The 20200-nt window shown below is 42.7% G+C and overlaps 1 protein-coding gene across 5 annotated transcripts in view; it reads left to right on the top strand.

The window, feature by feature from the left end:
- The window catches only part of MYO16 (myosin XVI), a 584648-nt gene that overhangs the window by 389960 nt on the left and 174488 nt on the right, over positions 1-20200 (top strand). For all 5 annotated transcript variants that reach the window (XM_032314881.1, XM_032314880.1, XM_032314879.1 and 2 more), the window contains exon 21: positions 14985-15057. In XM_032314881.1, the coding sequence (XP_032170772.1) occupies positions 14985-15057 (73 nt within the window). The remainder of the gene's footprint in view (positions 1-14984; positions 15058-20200) is intronic.

The following is a 20200-nucleotide window of genomic DNA, read 5'->3' as shown; positions in this document are numbered from 1 at the left end:
ATATTTTGTCTTTATGCTGTTTCACAGATAAAATAACAAACAGTTTGTCAGAAAAATAAATTTAACACACCATGTTTTTCCCTCCCTCATCCTAACTGGGAAGTTGTTTTTTTTTCCCCCCATTAAATAATGAGATTTCTTTGATTCTTATGAATATAGTATGAGTGACTTCTATTTCTGTATAGACTTATTTAAATCATGGTGCTATTGCCATGACAACCAAAACTACACAATTTAGCAAAATATCTGAGACAAACCTGCTTTCTAAATAATTCTCCTTCTGCTCCATTTCCTTACCAAAACACCCATATGTATAATGATTTCCTGAAGAGCTACGAACCTTTTCTCTGTAATTGTACACTTGTTTTTCATTATTTTCTGAGATCTTTTTTTTAAAATAGAAGGATCAAGAGGAATGAAAAATATTCGAGTTTTACCAAGGCATCATGTATATTACAATGCTCAGAAAGTAATCATAAATTACCACATAATAAATACAAAATAGTGGTTAAAATTTTACCACCCTTGTTATAAAAATTCCCATATGCTACAGACATAATGATGGTGGCATTTAAATATTAATCATGATAATGTGATAAATTGTTTCAAGAACAGCGCCCCTTATTGAACCAGTAAATAACTATGTACTTTTCCCTTAAGTACATGTTTTCGGGAGATGGAAGAAAAAATAGATTTGTCATAACTACGAGAATATGACATTTTTAGTATCAAACAGGATTTTCCTTTTTGATAATGACTGTCGTATGATTTGCTAATATTATTGGAGACCCAAATAGATTCCCCCAAATGTGTAAGGAATTCAGTGATTTATAAGGCTAATGAGAAAACGTTCCAGCATCCTACTTCTCGAGCTCTTTCTTGAGCCCTGATTGCAGAGGCTAACGCTTGTGTATTTTATACAAAAAATAAAATTCATTGCGTCGCTAACCATGCCTGCTCCCTTGTTTCAGTTCTAAGTGGGGAGATGCACTTGGCCTCTTTTCAACCCTCTGCTAACCTGTCCTGCTGAATAGACTTAACCGAATCTGTATTTATTCTGTTCTTCCTCGCCTGCCGTCAGAGCATCGTGGCAGGTCTGCCAGAATGAATAATGCCGTAGTGTTCGGAAGCGAGAGCAGAATGTCCCATTCTGGCTCCCAGCAACCCGGCCTCTCCCTGCAGGAAACACCAGGGAGGAAATGTCAGCACCACCATATAAATATCATTGGCCTTTTTCTGTAATAATTTTCGAGTTGAGGAGGATGTGCATTTTGCCATTTTTAGTTTTTTGTCGGCTCCATGCTTTTAACTTTTCTCACTTCACACACCGTCTTATTAAAAATACACTTCCAAGCCCGGCTTCTGCGTGAATGTGATACGTGATAAAGGTACACTTATTTAAAAAAAAAAAAAAAGAAACAATTATTGAGGTAATCATTTATGGGCTATTACCTATAAATGAGCTGGGCTTTAAGCTGAGGATTGTTGAAGTTCATACTGACATTAGCCACGAGGTAGGTGGGGTGATCTCCCTGTGTTAGATAAAGAAACTGGAATTCAGAGAGGTTTAATAAGTGTCCTTGGTCACACAGCTGGGAAATGATGGACTTGATCTATGAACTCCAGTATGTCAGGATCAAAACCTGAGTTTTTTCCAAAAGGTCTCCCACATTGAAGACTGTCAGAAGAGTGATAAGAAAGTACAATTTTAAGACTTAATTTTTAAATTAACCTTTTGAAATACAGATGATTTCTTTATTTCTAATAAAATTATGGAAGTTTAAAATAGCCATGTATGGACATGTTCCCAAGAGCCAGACTGTTTACTCCCTTTTTGTATCTGGGCTTCTAGAATCCCGCACAATGCTTTGCAAAAGGGGGTGTTGTGTATATATTCACTGAAAAGTGAATGAACTAGTAAATGAATTTGTTCGAAGTCACTCTTGAGAGAAGAAGCTTTGGTAGATAGCAAAGATGGCCCCACTTCTTTATTCTTGTCTGTGTCCCTGACTTTCAACACTTCTCTTATCCAGGGTCAAGTCCATTTCCCCTCCCTTTGAATCTGAGCTCTGCTGTGACTGGCTCTAGCCCAGAAAACACAGTAAAAATGACAGTACACTGATTCTGAGCCCTGATGTGAGTCTATGTTCTCAGATCCTGGTCCCCGCCATGGGCCCGAGTCTGGGCTTGTGTGCGATGTGGGACGCTCTGTCACCCAGACAGGGGCGGGCCAAACCCTGGCCCTTGGGGGAGTTCATCCCACATCTGATGGAAGGCCTCGGTGACCAGAATAAGTACTTGCTGGTTTTAGTCACTTAGTTTCGGGACATTCGGTTATCCAGCAACGTCTGCTTGCTACAAATCACCGTCCAATTAATTCAGTTGTTGGGGGTCCTCGTTTGAACCACAGACTTCAAGGACCCACATTGGAGGAAAAGTCCACTCTCCATCTCAGGGGTGACTGTAGAAATGCTGAGATGCCCCCCACTTCCCAGGGTTCCCAAACCCTCGATCCCCTCACCTTCTTGGCCCCCAAATCCCTAACCTTTGAGTAAGGAAGACTTAGTTTCTCAGAACTTCCTATTGCATTGCAAAAACATCCCGAAGTGCTCTTAGCAACCCTAAGTAGCCAGAACCTCATAAGAAAGAAGGTAGGGGTGCCAAAATGTCACTAGGAAGGGAGAAAAGGACCATGTGAGAAGAATGTGAGGCTGTTGCCCACATGTGTCAGATCAGCACGTGGGCCCCATGGAGCCCACCATGTTGTAGGTCTGTTACGTCTTGGTGCAACGGGGGGAAATGGAAAAGCATGGTAAAGAGAAAACAGAGCAACATTTTGTCCTGTGGCTCTAGCTAGTGGGTTGAAATGCTACGTTATTATAGTAATTTTATTGTTTGTCTGGTTTTTAACTTTTTAAAAAGTGTAATAGGTATTATTTCTTCTTTGAAGGTTTGGTAGAAGGTTTGTTTTTTGGGAGGTTTTTGATCACTGCTTCAATCTTGTTACTAGATATTGGTCTACTCAGGTTGTCAGTTTCTTCCTGGTTTTGGAAGTTTGTAATTTCCGGGAATGCATCCATTTTATCTAGGTTGCTTAGCTTGTTGGCATATAACTGTTGAAAATAATTTCTGATGATTATTTCTATTTCCTTGGTATTAGTTGTGATCTCTCCCTTTCATTCATAATTTTATTAATTTGGATCTTCTTTCTTTTTGGGAGATTAGTTTGGCCAGTAGTTTATCAGTCTTATTGATTCTTTCAAAAAACCAGCTTCTAATTTCACTGATGCATTCTACTGTATCTCTAGTTTGTATCTCATTGATCGCTGCTCTAATCTTGATTATTTCCCTTCTTGTGCATTGGGTAGGCTTAATTTGTTGTTGATTCTCCAGTTCTTTAAGGTGTAGAGACAGCTGGTGTATTCTGTATTTAAATTTTCTTTGAGGGAGGCTTGGATGGCTATGCATTTCCCCTTAGGACCATCTTTGCTCTATCCCATAGGTTTTGGACTGAAGTGTCTTCATTCTCATTGGTTTCCATGAATTGTTTAAGTTCTTCTTTGATCTCCTGGTTGATCGAAGCATTCTTAAGCAAGGTGGTCTTTAGCTTCCAGGTGTTTGAGTTCCTTTCAAACTTTTCCTTGTGATTGAGCTCCAGTTTCAAAGCATTGTGGTCTGAGAGTACACAGGGAATAATCTCAATCTTTTGGTATTGGTTGAGCCCTGATTTGTGACCCAGTATGTGGTCTATTCTGGAGAAGGTTCCACATGCACTCTAGAAGAATGAGTATTCTGTTGTTTTAGGGTGGAATGTTCTGTATATATCTATGAGGTCCATCTGGTCCAATGTGTCATTCAATGCTCTTGTTTCTTTATTGGTTTTCTGTTTGGATGATCTGTCTATTACTGAGAGTGGTGTTTTAAGATCCCCTACTATTAATGTATCCATATCAGTCTGACTCTTTATCTTAATTAACAGTTTTCTTATGTAATGGGCTGCTCCCATATTGGGGGCATAAATATTTACAATTCTTAGATATTCTTGGTGGATAGACCCTTTAAGAATGATGTAGTATCTCTGAGTACAGTATTTAGTTTAAAATCTAATTTATCTGATATAATAATCACTATCCCAGCCTTCTTCTGAGGCCCACTGGCATGAAAAATGCTTCTCCATCCCTTCAATAAATGGTGCTGGGAGAATTGGACAGCGATGTGTAGAAGAATGAAACTCAACCATTCTTTTACACCATACACAAAGATAAACTCGAAATGGATAAAAGACCTTCACATGAGGCAGGAATCCATCAGAATCCTAGAGGAGAACATAGGCAGAAACCTCTTTGACATCAACCACAGCAACTTCTTTCAAGATACATCTCCACAGGCAAAGGAAACAAAAGTGAAAATGAATTTTTGGGACTTCATAAAGATCAAAAGCTTCTGCACAGCAAAGGAAATAGTCAACAAAACAAAGAGGCAGCCCACGGAATGGGAGAAGATATTTGCAAATGACAGTACAGACAAAAGGCAGATATCCAAGATCTATAAAGGACTCCTCAAACTCAACACACACAAAACAGATAACCATGTCAAAAAATGGACAAAAGACATGAACAGACACTTCTCCAGTGAACACATACAAATTGCTAATAGACACATGAAAAAATGTTCATCATCACTAGCCATCAGGGAGATTCAAATCAAAGCCACATTGAGATACCACCGTACACCAGTCAGAATGGCCAAAATTAACGAGACAGGAAACAACGTGTGTTGGAAAGGATGTGGAAAAAAGGGTACCTTTCTGTTGGTGGGAATGAAGGTTGGTGCAGCCACTTTGGAGAACAGTGTGGAGATTCCTTAAGAAATTAAAAATAGAGCTTCCCTATGATCCTGCAATTGCATTACTGGGTATTTACCCCAAAGATACAGACGTAGTGAAAAGAAGGGCCATCTGCACCCCAATGTTTAGCAGCACTGGCCAAACTGTGGAAAGAACCAAGATGCCCTTCAGTGGACAAATGGATAAGGAAGATGTGTCCATATATACAATGGAGTATTATGCCTCCATCAGAAAGGATGAATACCCAACTTTTGTATCAACATGGATGGGACTGGAGGAGATTATGCTGAGTGAAAGAAGTCAAGCAGAGACAGTCAATTATCATATGGTTTTGCTAATTTGTGGAGCATAACAAATAACATGGAGGACATGGGGAAATGGAGAAGAGAAGGGAGTTGGGGGAAATTGGAAGGGTAGATGAACCATGAGATACTGTTGACTCTGAGAAATAATCTGAGGGTTTTGGAGGGGTGGGGCGGGGTGGGAGTTTGGGTGAGCCTGGTGGTGGGTATTATGGAGGGCACATATTGCATGGAGCACTGGGTGTGGTGCATAAACAATGAATTCTGGACCACTGAAAAGAAATTTTAAAAATTAATTTAAAAATTAATTAAAAATTAATTAATTAAAAAGTGCAACAGGAAGCAAGATATCTGGATTCCTATTCTGAGCCTGACACTTAACACTGAAGAAATATTCAGTGAAAACTGTCATGACTTATGAAACTGAATTTTATCAGTCCCTAGAATTATAATGACTCTATTTCATGTGCCAGCAAATGGAGGTTTGGCCTCCGTGAGTCTCTGGCTTGTTTCTGGTTTTAGGACCTCGGAGTCTCTGATTCCCAGTCAGGGTAAGTGGGGGAACAACAGTGATACCCAAATATTTGGTAGCTATTAGAATATATTTTGCTGGACAGATTGGGTCTGTTGGTAAGTTGTGGACCCCAGGACATGGTTTTCAGGGTGGCTAATGTAGAAATGGTTTTATGTTACATGTTTTAAGTTTTGTTGGTCTTTTGTTTGTTTGTTTGTTCATTTGTTTTATTTATTTTTTATTTTTTCAGTGTTCCAAGATTCATTGTTTATGCACCACACCCCGTGCTCCATGCAATCCGTGCCCTCCGTAATGTCCACCACCAGGCTCACCCAACTCTCCTCCTCTCCCCTCCAAAACCCTCAGTTTGTTTCTCAGAGTCCACAGTCGCTCGTGCTCTGTCTCCCCCTCTGATTTCCCCCAATTCACTTTTCCTTTCCTTCTAATGTCCTCCATGCTATTCCTAATGCTCCACAAATAAGTGAAACCATATGATAATTGACTTTCTCTGCTTGACTTATTTCACTCAGCATAATCTCCTCCAGTCCTGGCCATGTTGATACAAAAGTTGGGTATCATCCTAATGGCTGCGTAATATTCCATTGTATATATGGACCACATGTTATTTGATTTTTGTTTTGACAAATTAAAAAAAAACCCTTTTCCATTGATATTCTACAGATTGCCAGTAATAGATGCATTTTTAAAAAATCAAAAATAAGCACATCTCAGTGCCAAAGACTTAAATGCGAACAATTATAATTACCAAAATTGTCATGACTTAGCCTGGTTTGAAGTATGGAAACAAACACAAGATATGCTGTTGACTCTTTTCTCCATCCTCCCCTCTCTCCCCTCGTCTCCCTTGTCACTCTATCTTTTGTCTCTCCCTGAGCCTTAAGTCAGAACCACAGAAGGAATCAGGAAATTCCCACTAGGATGGTGTTTCCCAGAGAATGTTCTGTAGAATAGTAGTCCAAGAAGCTCGTGAAACAAATAAAAGGTTTTCCAGAAAGGGTTTTTATGTGGTCGGGAAAGGTTGTGTGTTCTCTTGGACAGGCACAAAACACAGTGTTCTGAGGAGCTTTGGGCAAGAGCAAAGAGCATCCTGGTTTAGTTGATCATGGGACAGAGGACACACCTGAGAAACTCATGAGAAACCAATTTAAAAAACTGAAGTAGCTCAAGAGTGCAAAGCTACCTGTCTCTGTACACTCAGGTCTCCTTCAAGTGTTAGTATGCCAAGAACTCACTGTTCCTAAAATGGAGGCTGACTTCTCCCAAACCCTTGCTTCCCAAGTCCATGCCATGGTGTCTCCCATCCCTGATGGCTGGCAGGCTGACGCGCATGGTGAGATGTCACTCCGCGGCCCACTTAGAGATTGAAATCATGAGGAGCTAGCTGCAGACCTCTCTTCAACTCGCCAAGTGGTGTTGTGAGTCCTTCGTTACCTCTCATTGTCGAGAGTTGACACAACTGTCTAGAGCATTCTTACTGTGCTGATCTAATGTCAAGAGAAAGGAAAGTAGGGTTCATCAGCCAGGAGGGCTAGTTGCTCTAGGAATTCACCTAAATACCCACAAAGTTGAACAGCCAGTCCTTAAGACTTAGCAGCTCCACAGGGTCTTACGTGATGCTTAATCACAGAAGCTGTCCTGCATTTGCACATTCACTGCTTGGCACCATGATGGGTGAGCTCAGAATCGGCCCTCCCCTACACAAATGAGGCTAAAATGTGTCAAATTCAGTGGATCCTTGAGTCTTACTAGAACTGGTAGTACCGTCATCGAGATCTGAAATTCAAAAGCTGCAGATTCCTGGCACCTGTAAATACTCATGCTCCTGACCTCAGTGAGCTCACCTCCTCCAGTAGCTCTAGACTAACAAGTCTAAGCTCCAGAGAAGGGCTAGGTACCCACTGACAGTCTGGACTCGCAGTGTACACCTGCTAGCACTTGTCCATCCATTCACATAGGACAGTCTCGGGGGGACCCCTTTCCCACAGTTAGTCATCGTATCTCTTCTTTGAAGATCACAAACGCTGCAGATGAAGGAGTTGGTGGCATCTGGAACTACTCCCACCCGACCCCCGCAGGATTACCCACCCTTACTGGGAATCCTGACTTGACTGCCTTCCGGAACAGACTCACCTCATGGGATCACACGACTCTTGGGTTTCCCTGTGTTTCATCCTGAGCACTCTCTGACTGATCTCCGGTGTGTATCAGACTCAGTATCACCCCTGTGAACCTCAGGTTTGTCAAAAGCCAACATGAATGCTGCAAACACACCTTCAGAGCTCACTCTTCTCCCAAGACTGTCCTCTCTCTGATGGGCATGGTGTGCATCTCCCAAACCCACTGGGTCACAATCTCCAATTAGTGGACATGGACTGAAAGGGAAGGAGAGGTATTCATCTTCTTGTTGTAAGACCGGAGGAAACATTTCCTTGAAAAGACAAATCAGCTACAGAATTTCTGCATCCTCAAGGGGGATTTTATTTTGCTACTTGCCAATTTACAAAAGATGGTCCAAATCCAATGATACGGGAGTCCAGTTTAGAGTCAAATGGCTTTAACACTTCTCATTATTGTGTGACCTAGATGATGATACTTGTTCACTGACTCTGAGAGCATAAACCCAAGGAATGTACAGCTGTGTTGACTTCATCTTTAGTTGTTTCATTTTACTTCTTCAGAAAGCTTTTGGGCACAGTGTGCATCCCTTGTTGAATTCACGCACCGAAAGAAATCCATCAGCACTCCTTATGCCAATGTGCATCAACAGTGAGATTTCCCAAGATTGTCTCTGACTCAGTTGTTTAGATAATCGGCATTTTTGTTGGAAGGGCTAAAGTCACTGGTCTGAAAGCATCCCCAAGAAATGCAGCTCAGCTTTCAAAGGGCAGTAGGTCATTGCCCAGAAAGTCAACAGGTAAGGGAGGGAAATATTAATCTCAAATATAAATGGAAACAATAATTGGATAAATATGACTAATTCAACAGCTTAAAGAGTATGTATTTCCATCTCTTCCTCAACCTGTGGGCCACCCAAGCCTTTGTAATTATCTTCCCACCGATGTCTATATTCATAAATGGGACCTGAGCCTCCTTGGAGCAGGCAAAGTCTACCAGGAGAAGGGGCACTGTTCTACTTTCGCGTTAGCCCTGGCAGGACCACAGAAAACGTATATTTGAACACTGTCGTCTGACAGACATTCACCAGGTAATCTCTCTGTCCTCACACATAGTCACGATCCTCGTGCACACATTTCTTTCCTGTCCTTTTGAAGTAGAATGCAGCCAGTGTGTCCATATTCTAGATACAGCTCGGCAGATGGGACTCATGCGACGTGTCCATGCGACCTCCACACGGACGGGTGCGTGGGTCTCTGCTGCACTCTGGCAGGTGTCCATCATGCCCTCCTTCTGTTTTGTTGTGTTTTATTTTCTCCTCAGTGTCAGGTAGCAGAAGGACATGCACAATGTTGAGTACCCGGTGGTACCTCCTCCTTCTATCCCTGAGGCGTATTTCTCTGTAAACATATGTGTGGACAGAGCACTCGTGACTTACATGTTCTACGGTTGGTGGGCACTTGGGGTGTCTCTAGTTTTTGACTCTGTGAATAAAGCAGCCACGAGCATTCTTGTGCCAGTCTTTAAGTGGACACATGCCTTCAGCCCCCCGCTAGGCCCCCACAGGGGGAATTGTGGGTAGTTCAGTGGGCTTGTGTTTAGCTGTGATAGGTGAAGCCCAACCACATTCTGGGTTTCAAATGTAGGCTACGCCCAGCCGCGTCTGAGGTCCCAGTTTCTCCACAGTCAGTACACATCGTTTCTCTCTGGCTCCTTTCATGATGATGGCTCTCTATCCGAATTTCCCTCTTTCCTAACCTTTTAAGAACCGTTGACTCCGTGGAACAGCGAAGCCATAATTTGCCTAAATTGTCTGCTGCTGTTCTGATACGGGGGTTGTTTCGGACTAGGAATATGAAAGTTCCTATGAGCTGAATATTACTTATGGTCTTAAGTAAATTATAGGGGGGTTGATTTGTGTTTCGAATGATGCTCCTGGTAACAAATCATGTGTGTCACAGTGACAAGTGCAGCTTATAAAGAAGGGTCTGTGTTCATTAACAGTAGCAAGTGTTGATGCTTTTCAGCTCTAAGTGGTAGCTGTTGCAGAGAAGGAGGGTTGTGTTATTTCTACTCTTATCACACCAGGGGAGGTTTCCTTTCCTGGTGCACGCAGGCTGGAATTAGACTTGCTTAGAGGACCAGCCACTCACTGGAGGTTTAGGTGGTGATCCACGGGGCTTGCTGGCACGGGGCTGATGTTAGCCTGCCTTCCAGTTCTGGGCCCATCTAATGCTGTTCTGTGCCTTTGAGAGACTTAAACCTTCACTGTCCTGGCTCAGTGTTCCCCTCCGTAAAATGGAGCAGATCACTGCACGTACCTCATAGGGTGTTGTTAAGGCTGCATGAAATGAGACATTTCGGATGTTCTAATGGTGCTCGGCACACAGTTCTCCAAAAGACGGCAGCCCCGAGCTTTCCCCTCACTCCAAGACTTGGCTATGTATCCAGTCTAATTAACTGCAATTTTCACCTCAAGGGCCTCAGCTTTTTACTTCCCAGCTTCTGTTTCCAGTGGGAAGGAGCGCCAAGAAGGGCTGCATTTCGGAGACACGGTGTGTGGTGTGCGCGGCCTCACTAGATGAGAGGAGGCCGACAGTTGCTTCGATAATGTCCCTGGATGGGTGATGAGTGGGTGATGCTACCTAGTTCAGCTTGTCAGCAACCGCACACTCTTTCCCTGATTTCTGACATGTCTGCAAGAAATGATAAGCCTCGAGTACTTTTCTTTGGTCAGAGACCAAAAGGGACAAACTCTGGAAACCATGCATCCTGGAGTGCCCCCTCTGCATCTTATCAGACTCGAGAAAACCGTGCAAGATTCAGATTAGCCAGCGTGCTGGCGGACTCAGCCCTTACCGTGTAGCACCTTGCCGATTATGTTCAGTAAATTCCTCAGCATGTTGGTGCTGCACTTGGTGGAGGCCATCCCAGGGCTAACATGTCCGGGGACTTTGCACCAGCTCCCTCCGAGACAGCGCCTCTCAGCCCGAGGGCAGGGTGTCCGGACGGCGGGATCGCTCTAGTGCGCTCTGCTTCCAGTCCTGCCCCATCTGGGCTCGGGCAGGTCAACCGTCAGCCGAAGAGGCCGATTCACGTCGGGCTTAGTCTACGCCTGGGGTGCCCGGCAGGATTCGACTCTTTCCTAAACTGACTGGCTATTTAAGCAGCTGCCTAGTCCGTCTCCTTGCGTACGGATGACGGAGGACTAAAGCTGACATGCACATCCCCACGGACTTCTCTGCCCCCGTAAAATCAGCACATCCGCGCTTCCAGCTGCACATTCTCTCTCCGGGGACCCTCCTCCCTTCCCATCTAGTGCACATCGAGGGCAAAGACAAAACCAGACAATGCCATGGCATTTAATGTTTTGTCTGATATAATGTGTTGCATTTTACTAATAAGTAAATGCAAGTGAGCCAGTTTTGTGAACCATCAGGAAAGCCCTCAGTGGAATTCTAAGGCAGAATATGAACAGACCATCTCATTAATATGTTAATTTTGCCTGTGGGATTGATTCCCAGTGGATCCGATGACCTCTGTCTGCTCCTCCTTGCTAGAAATTGGATGTTGGGTTAAATGCCTGTGTCATGCCAGTCAAGCTCTCGCTGAGAGATGACAGCAATGCTGAGGGACACACAGAGCGGGCATTCTGTTGGCTACGAGTCCGTGTGACCGTCCGTGACAACCCGGATGTTCTAATAACAGACACGAGCTTCATTCAATCCTAGATGATGAAAGATTGTTGAAAAACAATTATTAAAAAAAAAACAACTATCTGCTGGTAGTTGTGAAATTAACCCTTACAATGCATTTGTTTTTCCCCGACATTGGTTTTTTCCTTTCTTCCCCCCTTCTTCTTTAATAATGTTTTTATTTTGTAACCATGTGTAGTTTGGAATCCAGCGTCTGGGAAATACGGGGAAAAATCACTAAAAAAGAGTGACCCCTCCACCATTTATGCTCTCCTGAATTGCCCGTTAATCATCAACGTGCTCCGGTCTGAACCAGAATCTTGACACGTGCTGCTCCCCCAAACAGGTCTGGGCGGCCCAGCGTCCTTCGTCTGCTTGTGGCTCGGAAAGTCACCATCCTCATGAGAAGGGGAAGGACCGGGTAGTGTGACATCGTGTCCCCCTTTGCTCTTGGCCTTTTCCTTAACTTCCTGCCACGTGATGTGCCGGACATATGGGACCAGTGTTGCCCAGGCCAGGGCGGGATCAGGCAAGGAGTCAAGGTCAGAGTGGGAGGTTCTGGTAGAAGTTGACAGGAAACATCCATATGCCCCATCACCATGTGGCTCTCCTGCCACAGCCCTGCTCACCCCCAGCCCCACGGTCCCTGCTGCTCTGCCGGCTCTCCTGCCACAGCCCTGCTCCCCCCCAGCCCCACGGTCCCTGCTGCTCCGCCGGCTGCTGGAAAACCAGAGCCCTTCTCTGCCTCCCTTGCCGTCCTCTCTTTGGCCTGAGGTCATGGCTGTCCCTTTCCCCACCAACTCAGAAAATGCCCAGAAGGTATTCCCTTGTATATATATTTTTAAATAAATGTTAATGGTAAAGAGTAATACCCAGGATAGAACATTTTAAAATTAAGAAATCACCTCTAGATCTAACATTCAAGACCTCTCCTGCCATCATGTGCTATAATTTTTCTGTGCCATGAATTTATTTTTTAACGTGGGTGCAATTATATGATGTAACCGTAAGTATACCAATGGCATAAATGTTGTTTCCAGCTTTGCTTTTTGGCTTTGGTTGCTCAAGAATATTTCCCATGCCTTCATAGTTGTTTTATCAACATCAGTTAAATACTTACCAGTAATAAAAATATGGAAACCTTAGAAAAAGCAGACCAGTAAAAAGAAGTAAGCAAAAGCATTTCTATTTCCTTTTCTTGGACTGACTATACTCCTTTTGAAGTCTTCTGAATATATAATTGCGGTTATTCTTTATATAGAACTTATGTGTTGCATTCTATTAACTTGATTCACTAAACTAACCCACTATCGGATGCATGCGATTTAATTAACCATGTCTTTGGTGCGGGCATCGGCTGTTTCTTCCTGTTGTTGTTATTAGAATTAAGATAAGGATGAACATCCTTCTTCGTAAGTCTTTAATGGCATTTCTTATCATCGTTTAGTATAGATTCCTGGATATGGAAATACTCGTTCAAATGATAGGAACTTTTCAAAGCTTTATGTTGCATAACCAAATTATTTTTTAAGAAAACTCCAATTTTATTATTTATTTATTTAGTTAGTTAAACTCTACCCCACCCCCAGCATGGGGCTCGAACTCATGACCCGAGAGGAAGAGTCACATGCGTTACTGACTGAGCCAGCCAGGCACGCCCAGACACTTCCGGTTCAAACTCCCAACGAAAGGGCATAGGAATATCTTTCTCATCCTCGTTTTTAAAATTTTATTTCTTTAGTAACTGTAATCAGGTCGGCATTTATAATCTGCCCAAGCAACTTGCAGGGGCACCTGGGGGGCTCCGTTGTTCGAGTGTCTGACTCTTCCTTTCTGCTCAGCTCTGGATCTCAGGGTTGTGGGCTCAAGCCCCCCGTCAGGCTAAGTGTTCAGTGGCGAGTGCGCTGGAGATTCTCTCCCCCACCACCCCCCTTCTCTGAAATAAGTAATTAAGTAAAAATCCTTAGGAGAAAGAGAAGCAACTGTCTACCAGCGATTGTCCTAGCCCTGTGTGTGCATCTCTTCTAATGCAGCAGCCAGCCAAGGGGACAAATATCACTTGCTGTCTCGTTTTATAGACGAGGAAACTGCAGCACAGGAAATGAAAGTAACTTGCCCAAAGTTGTCCACCTAAGCATTGTGTGAACCAGGATTCCTACTCTGGGATTCCTACCCTGGAGACTGTGCAGCTCCAAAACCTGACAAGCTTTGTCACCGAGCCCCTACAAGGGAAACAGTGCAGCTCACTACGTGGAAAACATGTGCACACGCATGCACACACACACACACACACACACTAAACACCTCAGCCCCCTCACCACTGAGTGACGGCACTGCCTTAGGCACCTTGTGAGGTCACCACGGAGGAAGGAGGCACACGTGCGCCAATAGATTGGGGAAAAAAAATCTATGCAAATGAATGTGAGAACACATTCTAATGACCTCTAATAGTGTTTAGTTTTATTTATACAACTTAGTCCTGCAAAGAATTGGTGTTGTATCATCAGACATTTTGATTTTTCTCAGATCTGAAAGCAGGAGAAAATGACCATATTTGTTTTCTTGTACATTTTAATAGTTTCTTGTGCCAACATTGTATTCTGGGATCTGTGTCGGGTTCATGTGGGCACACGGGGGGAGGGACAAAACTCACTGTTTTTTTGTCTAGAAAATTAAATCAATTACTTCGATGCCTCCGCTGCTTTGTGTTCCTTGCTGTGTGCCTTGATAAGAAGGACTTCTAAAATGCTCTCCTTGCTGCTAAGGAAGCCCGTATGTGTACCGTCTACAAGCAGTAATCTTAGAGACAGGATATCATAGAATAGTTACCTTTAAAAAAAAAAAACTGGTTATTTAAGTGACATAGTACATGACCTAAAATATTATAGTTTTGCACTGAGAGGGAATGCCCAATACAGGTACAAAAAGAGAGAATTTGTTGTCATTTGCGCAGCTTGGACCAAACGAGTGGGGATCAAACCGCGGAAGTGTCTGTGTCACCCAGGCTGGCAGTACGGAAGCAGTCCGCAGGGACAGCGGGCCATCACCCCCACCTGCAGAAATCAGGACAGCGGTCAGGTCCCGCTGGGGCTCTAGAGCCACCATGGGAGAGGGTTGGGTGTGTGCCTTCCAGGGGACCGGCATTCCAGAATCATCTGGGGCTTTCTTTGTAAGAAGCCCCCTCATGCCCTCTCCCGTGCGTGCTGCCCCCATTCCCTGCAGAATCTAGGCTGGTTTTCCACCCCCCTTTCTCACTTGCCCTGAGGGTCCTCGTCTGGCCAGACTTCCCAAGACAGCAGCCCAGGGCAGGAGAGATCGTTTACACGGAAAGCAGGAGTATCACGAGGTACTCCCGTTGCTTGCTTGCAAGTTGACAGCCAAGTACTGTGTTCTTCTTTCTCCTGTATTTGCAAGAATTTCCTTAGGAAGGTCGTAGCATAATTTTTGCAGGTCGAAGTACACTTACTCACGGATTTTGTGCTTCCTTTCAGCCCACAGACTTTGGATATTGGAATACTGGACATCTTCGGTTTTGAGGAATTTCAAAAGAATGAATTTGAACAAGTGAGTGTGTTTTTTTTTTTTGGAAACTTTATTATAAACGTAAATGTGTTTTTTTTTTCAACTAATAAGTCAACTATTTAATTCAATAAAGATTATTTGCATAATTACTTGCAAATGCAGAATTAAATTAAGTATTTTGTTATCCTGTTTTAAAATATTTATCCCTGGTTCCTGGATATATTCATCCTTATTATGACATCTGTAAACAATGGGCATAATCATTAAAAAAAAAAAAGTAGAAGCACTTGTTTCAACGAGGTCAGAGAGACAGAAGGTATCACTGTGTGCAATCAGGGCAAAGGTCCTCAGAACATTGGCCAAAAATCAGAATGGAAACACTGCATTATGCTAAAGACCGTTATCTGTGGGATCGTTTCTATGTGACATCCCTACATGTGATTATCGGAAACTTGTAAAAATAGACTCAAGAGGCACTGATTATTTTTAATCCATTTACAGTTTAGGGCACTCTGAAAAATGCTAGTTCTTTTTTTAAGGATCTCCATAGTAATGTATGAATCATTTAATCGAAGTAAGTATATCTAAAAATTAAGTGTTGAAGAACAGAGTAGAAATAGAACTTGCCCCAGCCGGCAGAGAAGGAGAGGCGAGCCTGTGCAGAGGTGGGGTGGGGGGAGAGAAAAACCAGGCTGTGTTACAGCATAGGAACAGCCCCAACTGTGCCCTGGTTAGGGAGCACTCTTTATAATATCACTTGTTCGGCTTTGGTTTTTTAAGGGAGATAGCGTGGTGGTGAATGACAGCAGATGTGAGTTGGAGACCTCAGTCCTGTGACTTTCACGAGCAGGGCTGTCTCGGTCCAGAACAAACATCCCTAACGATCCTGGGCTTCCTAGTCTATAAAGCTGGGATCCTGAGAGGGCTGCAGCGTTGTGGGATTCAACAAGATGTCTGTCCTAAGGGGTCCGGTGTCATTTAGCTCCCATCCACGTGTGAGAAATAGTGGAGAACCACTGCTGCTGTTATAAATGAGGACACTTGAAAACCTTCTAAAATTCAGCTTTTTTTTTTTTTTTTTTTTTTTTTTTTTTTTACTTAAAAGTGGTGCAGCATCTTGTGAGTAAATCCTAAATCATGTTGACTCACCTAATCCAGGGTGAGTCATCATGAATCATGTTCTTTACAAAACTTTTGAAAAGTCTGCTATGAAATCAGACGAGGAGGACCACAGAGTTCTGCTCCTTTCAGATTTCTGTATCCGTGGGCGTGTGGGAGCAGGAGGACTGTGGCTTTATTTATTCATCACCTACTCTAAGGAAACTGGTGGGGAACAGAGGCAGAGGGTGGTTAGAGGCCCGACTGGTGAAATGGTACCAAGAGACGTGGGTCTGCCAGCCTTGACCGAGATGCAGCTCTCCCACGAGAACTTGAAGGTCTGGCCAGCAGTATTGATCTCTGACATGGTTGCATAGAAACATACAGGCTCTCCTGTCCCTAATGAGACTCCATGGTTTGTCCATCTCCTGGCAAGCGACGTGTAGAAACCGCCGGTGCGGTGGGGGCCTGTCTCAGCCTCTCCAAAGCCAGGCTCCCACACCTGCTCCACACCCCACTCCCTGATCTGTCCAGCCTGAGCTGATGATTGGGATGGACAAAACCTGTCTGTTATTTCCTTATTAATTACTATAATTACCTATAGCCTTCCTTCTTTCTTTTGGCTAAATATTTGAATTATGTATTTTAGAATATATATTTATATACTCTCACAAATAATATATACTATACATAACATAGTATGTAATACACATACATAATGTATATAGTTATATATAATATGTATTATATATAATATATAGTATATATAATTGTATACATAATAATATATACTCTCCCATGCTGAGAATTGCACAGAACAAGGAATGTTTTCAGATCTAAAGAATGAGTCTCTATTAAATACCAAAAGGTAGTTTTAGATGCTTCTGAGTAAAATCTCAAGATCAATTCTTAGGTTTAAATGATAAAAAAAAAAAGATATTGTAAAAAAAAAAAAAAAAAACCTGTACCTTTTTCTTAGGTTGGTTTGGCTGTTGTATACAATGGTAACTAGGAGCCATTTAGAAGAATGAAATCATTTTCTCTGTGATGAGTCCCAATCTGAGCTTACAGTGGGTTTAGCAAATTTCTAGATTTGCATGTGAACTTACACAGAGGTTTGGTATGAATGTGGCATCTTAGATTCTTGACTTGCTCATACGATGTGAACCTCTTCATTTTATATTCCACTGCAAACTTTCAGCAAAATGTTTAACAAATCAATCCTGTGTTCTGGGTCAAACCCAGGAGAATATCCGTGCCTTCATAAGTATTTATTTTATTCTGTTTTGAGCTTTTTGACCGATCTGTCTGCCCTTTGCTGGAATGGTAACTCCTGCAGTGTTGAGCTGTGTCTGGTATAGCATTTTGTATACAGTAGAAGCTTAACAAATACAGTTTCAATTGAAAGCTCGAGAATGAGTTCATAAGAAAACGTCTTCATAGTGAATCTCCTAGTGATTTCCTTGCTCAGGAATAAACATATGTATTTCAACTGTTCTTGCATAGGAAGCCTGACAAAATGTTTAGAACAGGGACAGTGGAAAGAGATATGAAGAAGAACTTCAAAACCTCAGCTTCTCCAACCTCAGTGTCCGCAGGTAGCTCTAAAAAGATTAGATGGGACTCTGTGAACCTTTAGAGGAGAATTCGTTTCAGCTAAGAGAAATGCTAATCCTGTTTTCATTGACTTTTAATGATTTGTTTCTCTATTTTACATATTATAATAATTTAATAAATAGAGAAATAAAAAATACTTCTTTATTTTACATACTATAATAAAGACCATATTTAGAATAAAATATATAATATATAACTACATAAATATATATATAGTTTTACTAAACTATATATAGTTGAATGGTTCAGTGGGGGGGTGGTCATCCTAAGTCATTGGAGTCCCAAAGTCCAATATGGAAGGCTGTGACTCTACCACCCTCATTATTTAAATACTTACATTATTACCAGCTCACTCTCTGTTATATAGTACCTGCATTGTATGAACCTTGTTTCCTTCACCACGTAGAGTTTGTCTCTAGCTCTGTAAAAATATCTCCTAAAGCATCCAGGGAGAAGCTCTCTAGCCGAGCCTCAGGCATCAAGCAGGTGGCGAATTCCAAGTTTGTAGTGCTCAGGAAGCGGAAAGATAGTGAATGAGACAGGGTATCCCTTACACATCCCAGCGCCAATGATGCCACAAAGGAGAGAGTGATCTGAGGCACCAGGAAATGGGAGAGAGGGGTGAACATATGTCTCGCTCCAGATGCGATGGTGTATTTGGAAAAGTGAGAAGAGTGAATGAGACATCACGGTGGATAACGAGGGGACTTGAGAGGGAAGCCGGATGTGGCCTGAGCGCGCAAAACCAGTAACTCCTCTAGAGTTTAAAAATAGCATGTTAGAGGCATGATGGGAGTGAAGACAGACTGACTTGGTCAAAACGAAGTAGACAGCCTAGTGAGAGACTGTGCAGAGGGCTCCCACAAGTCACACGCTTAGACAGAAGGGCTCAGTGTGTGCAGTTGCCCGTCTTCCCTAAGCCACCACATGGGTCGCTTGGGGCGGTCCCTCAACAAACAACTGAAAAATGGAGGGCAGACTTAGGGCTGCTCCATCCTGCCACTCTTGATAAGGACAGAGTCCAGGCGGGAGTATCAGTGACTACTAACGTGGCTAACAGAGACATTCACAGGATGCTTGTGAGTGTTCTTGCCAAGGAAGAAAGAAGGGTGCAGAGGGAGGGAAGGAAGAGAGAAAACCTGAATATAGTGAAGTTTCTTGAGCTAACTACTATGTAATAGGGACTGAGGACAGAGGAACACGATGCAAGAAACCATGAGGATGCTCTCTGCAAATCCCAGCGCATGGGAAACCATTCAGGACAAATGACCTATCTCTGCAAACACAAGGGCAAAAACGTACAAGAAGGTGGGTAGCCTATAGATTCAAAGACTCTAAGAGATGGAGAAGTCAGTTAAATTAGGGACTTTGTGTAGATCCTTAATTGTTGAAGTACAAAATCTACAAGTGAACCAATGTAAGGTAAAAATCTAGATATTTGATGAAGTGAAGGAATTATTGTTGATAGAAATTATGGAGTCAAAGGTACTGTGGATGTGTTTTCTAAGTCCTCCTATCTTAGAGAACTGTGTTAAAATACTTGCCAATATTTCAATGCGCGCCTGAGAATTACTTCAGCTGAGTTCAGTGTTGAGGGGAGCAGGAAGGTTAGTAAAGCGGAATTGGCCATGAGCTGATAATTCTTGAGGTTTGTTGATGGCAGGTGAGGGCTTATTACATTGTTCACTGTGGAATATGCTTAAAACTGCCCTTAATATACAATTTTAAGTAAATTGAGAATATTTTGCGATTACATAAATACCATCTGAATAAATGCTGGAATACTTCCACACCTAACCAATGGGGTGCAAAGCCCTACGTGCTACACATCTTGACCAAAGACACAAAGGATAAAGTCATGGAAACTAATGATTTAACATTCAATAATTTTCCTAAATTTCCCACTGCACACATAAAATGCAGCTATGTATAATGAAATGCTTGGAGCTCAGAGTTTAGTAAAATTGCAAAGCAACAACCTTCTGTAAGAATAGAGAGACTGCATTTGTTCACACTTAAAGCTTCTGTTGCAGAAGATAAACTTGTGATATATGATCTGTCGTCAAACCAGGCTTCATCCTAAGCTGATTTGGGCAGGGCTGTCAAGGATTTGAGACGTCTCCCTGCTTACAAACTCTTTTCTAAAAAGTGAGATTTACTGGAAAGTGGAGATGAGCAGTAATTCAGTGAGGCTTGAGCTGAGTGTTTGAACACTGAAAAAGCCAGATACCTTGACGTCTCAAATTTTATGAAAGGAGGTCATAGATTTTGGCAACCTCAACCTCAAAAAAAAAAAAGAAAAAAAACATAAAATTCTTAGTTGTGGAATTGCTATCCTGGAAACGATACACAGATCAATCATCACCCTTCATGTAGAGTAGCCCATTTTACAGATGGGAAAATGGAGGGCTACAGTCTCTGCTCTGGGACAGAGAGTCTTATTAGCAGTACCGGAAGGACGTGCTTTTCT

Source organism: Mustela erminea, chromosome 15, assembly GCF_009829155.1.
Source record: "Mustela erminea isolate mMusErm1 chromosome 15, mMusErm1.Pri, whole genome shotgun sequence".
NCBI classification, from domain to species: Eukaryota; Metazoa; Chordata; class Mammalia; order Carnivora; family Mustelidae; genus Mustela; species Mustela erminea.
The sequence above is the reverse complement of the archived record's forward strand: the minus strand, read 5'-3'. Positions and strand labels throughout refer to the sequence as shown.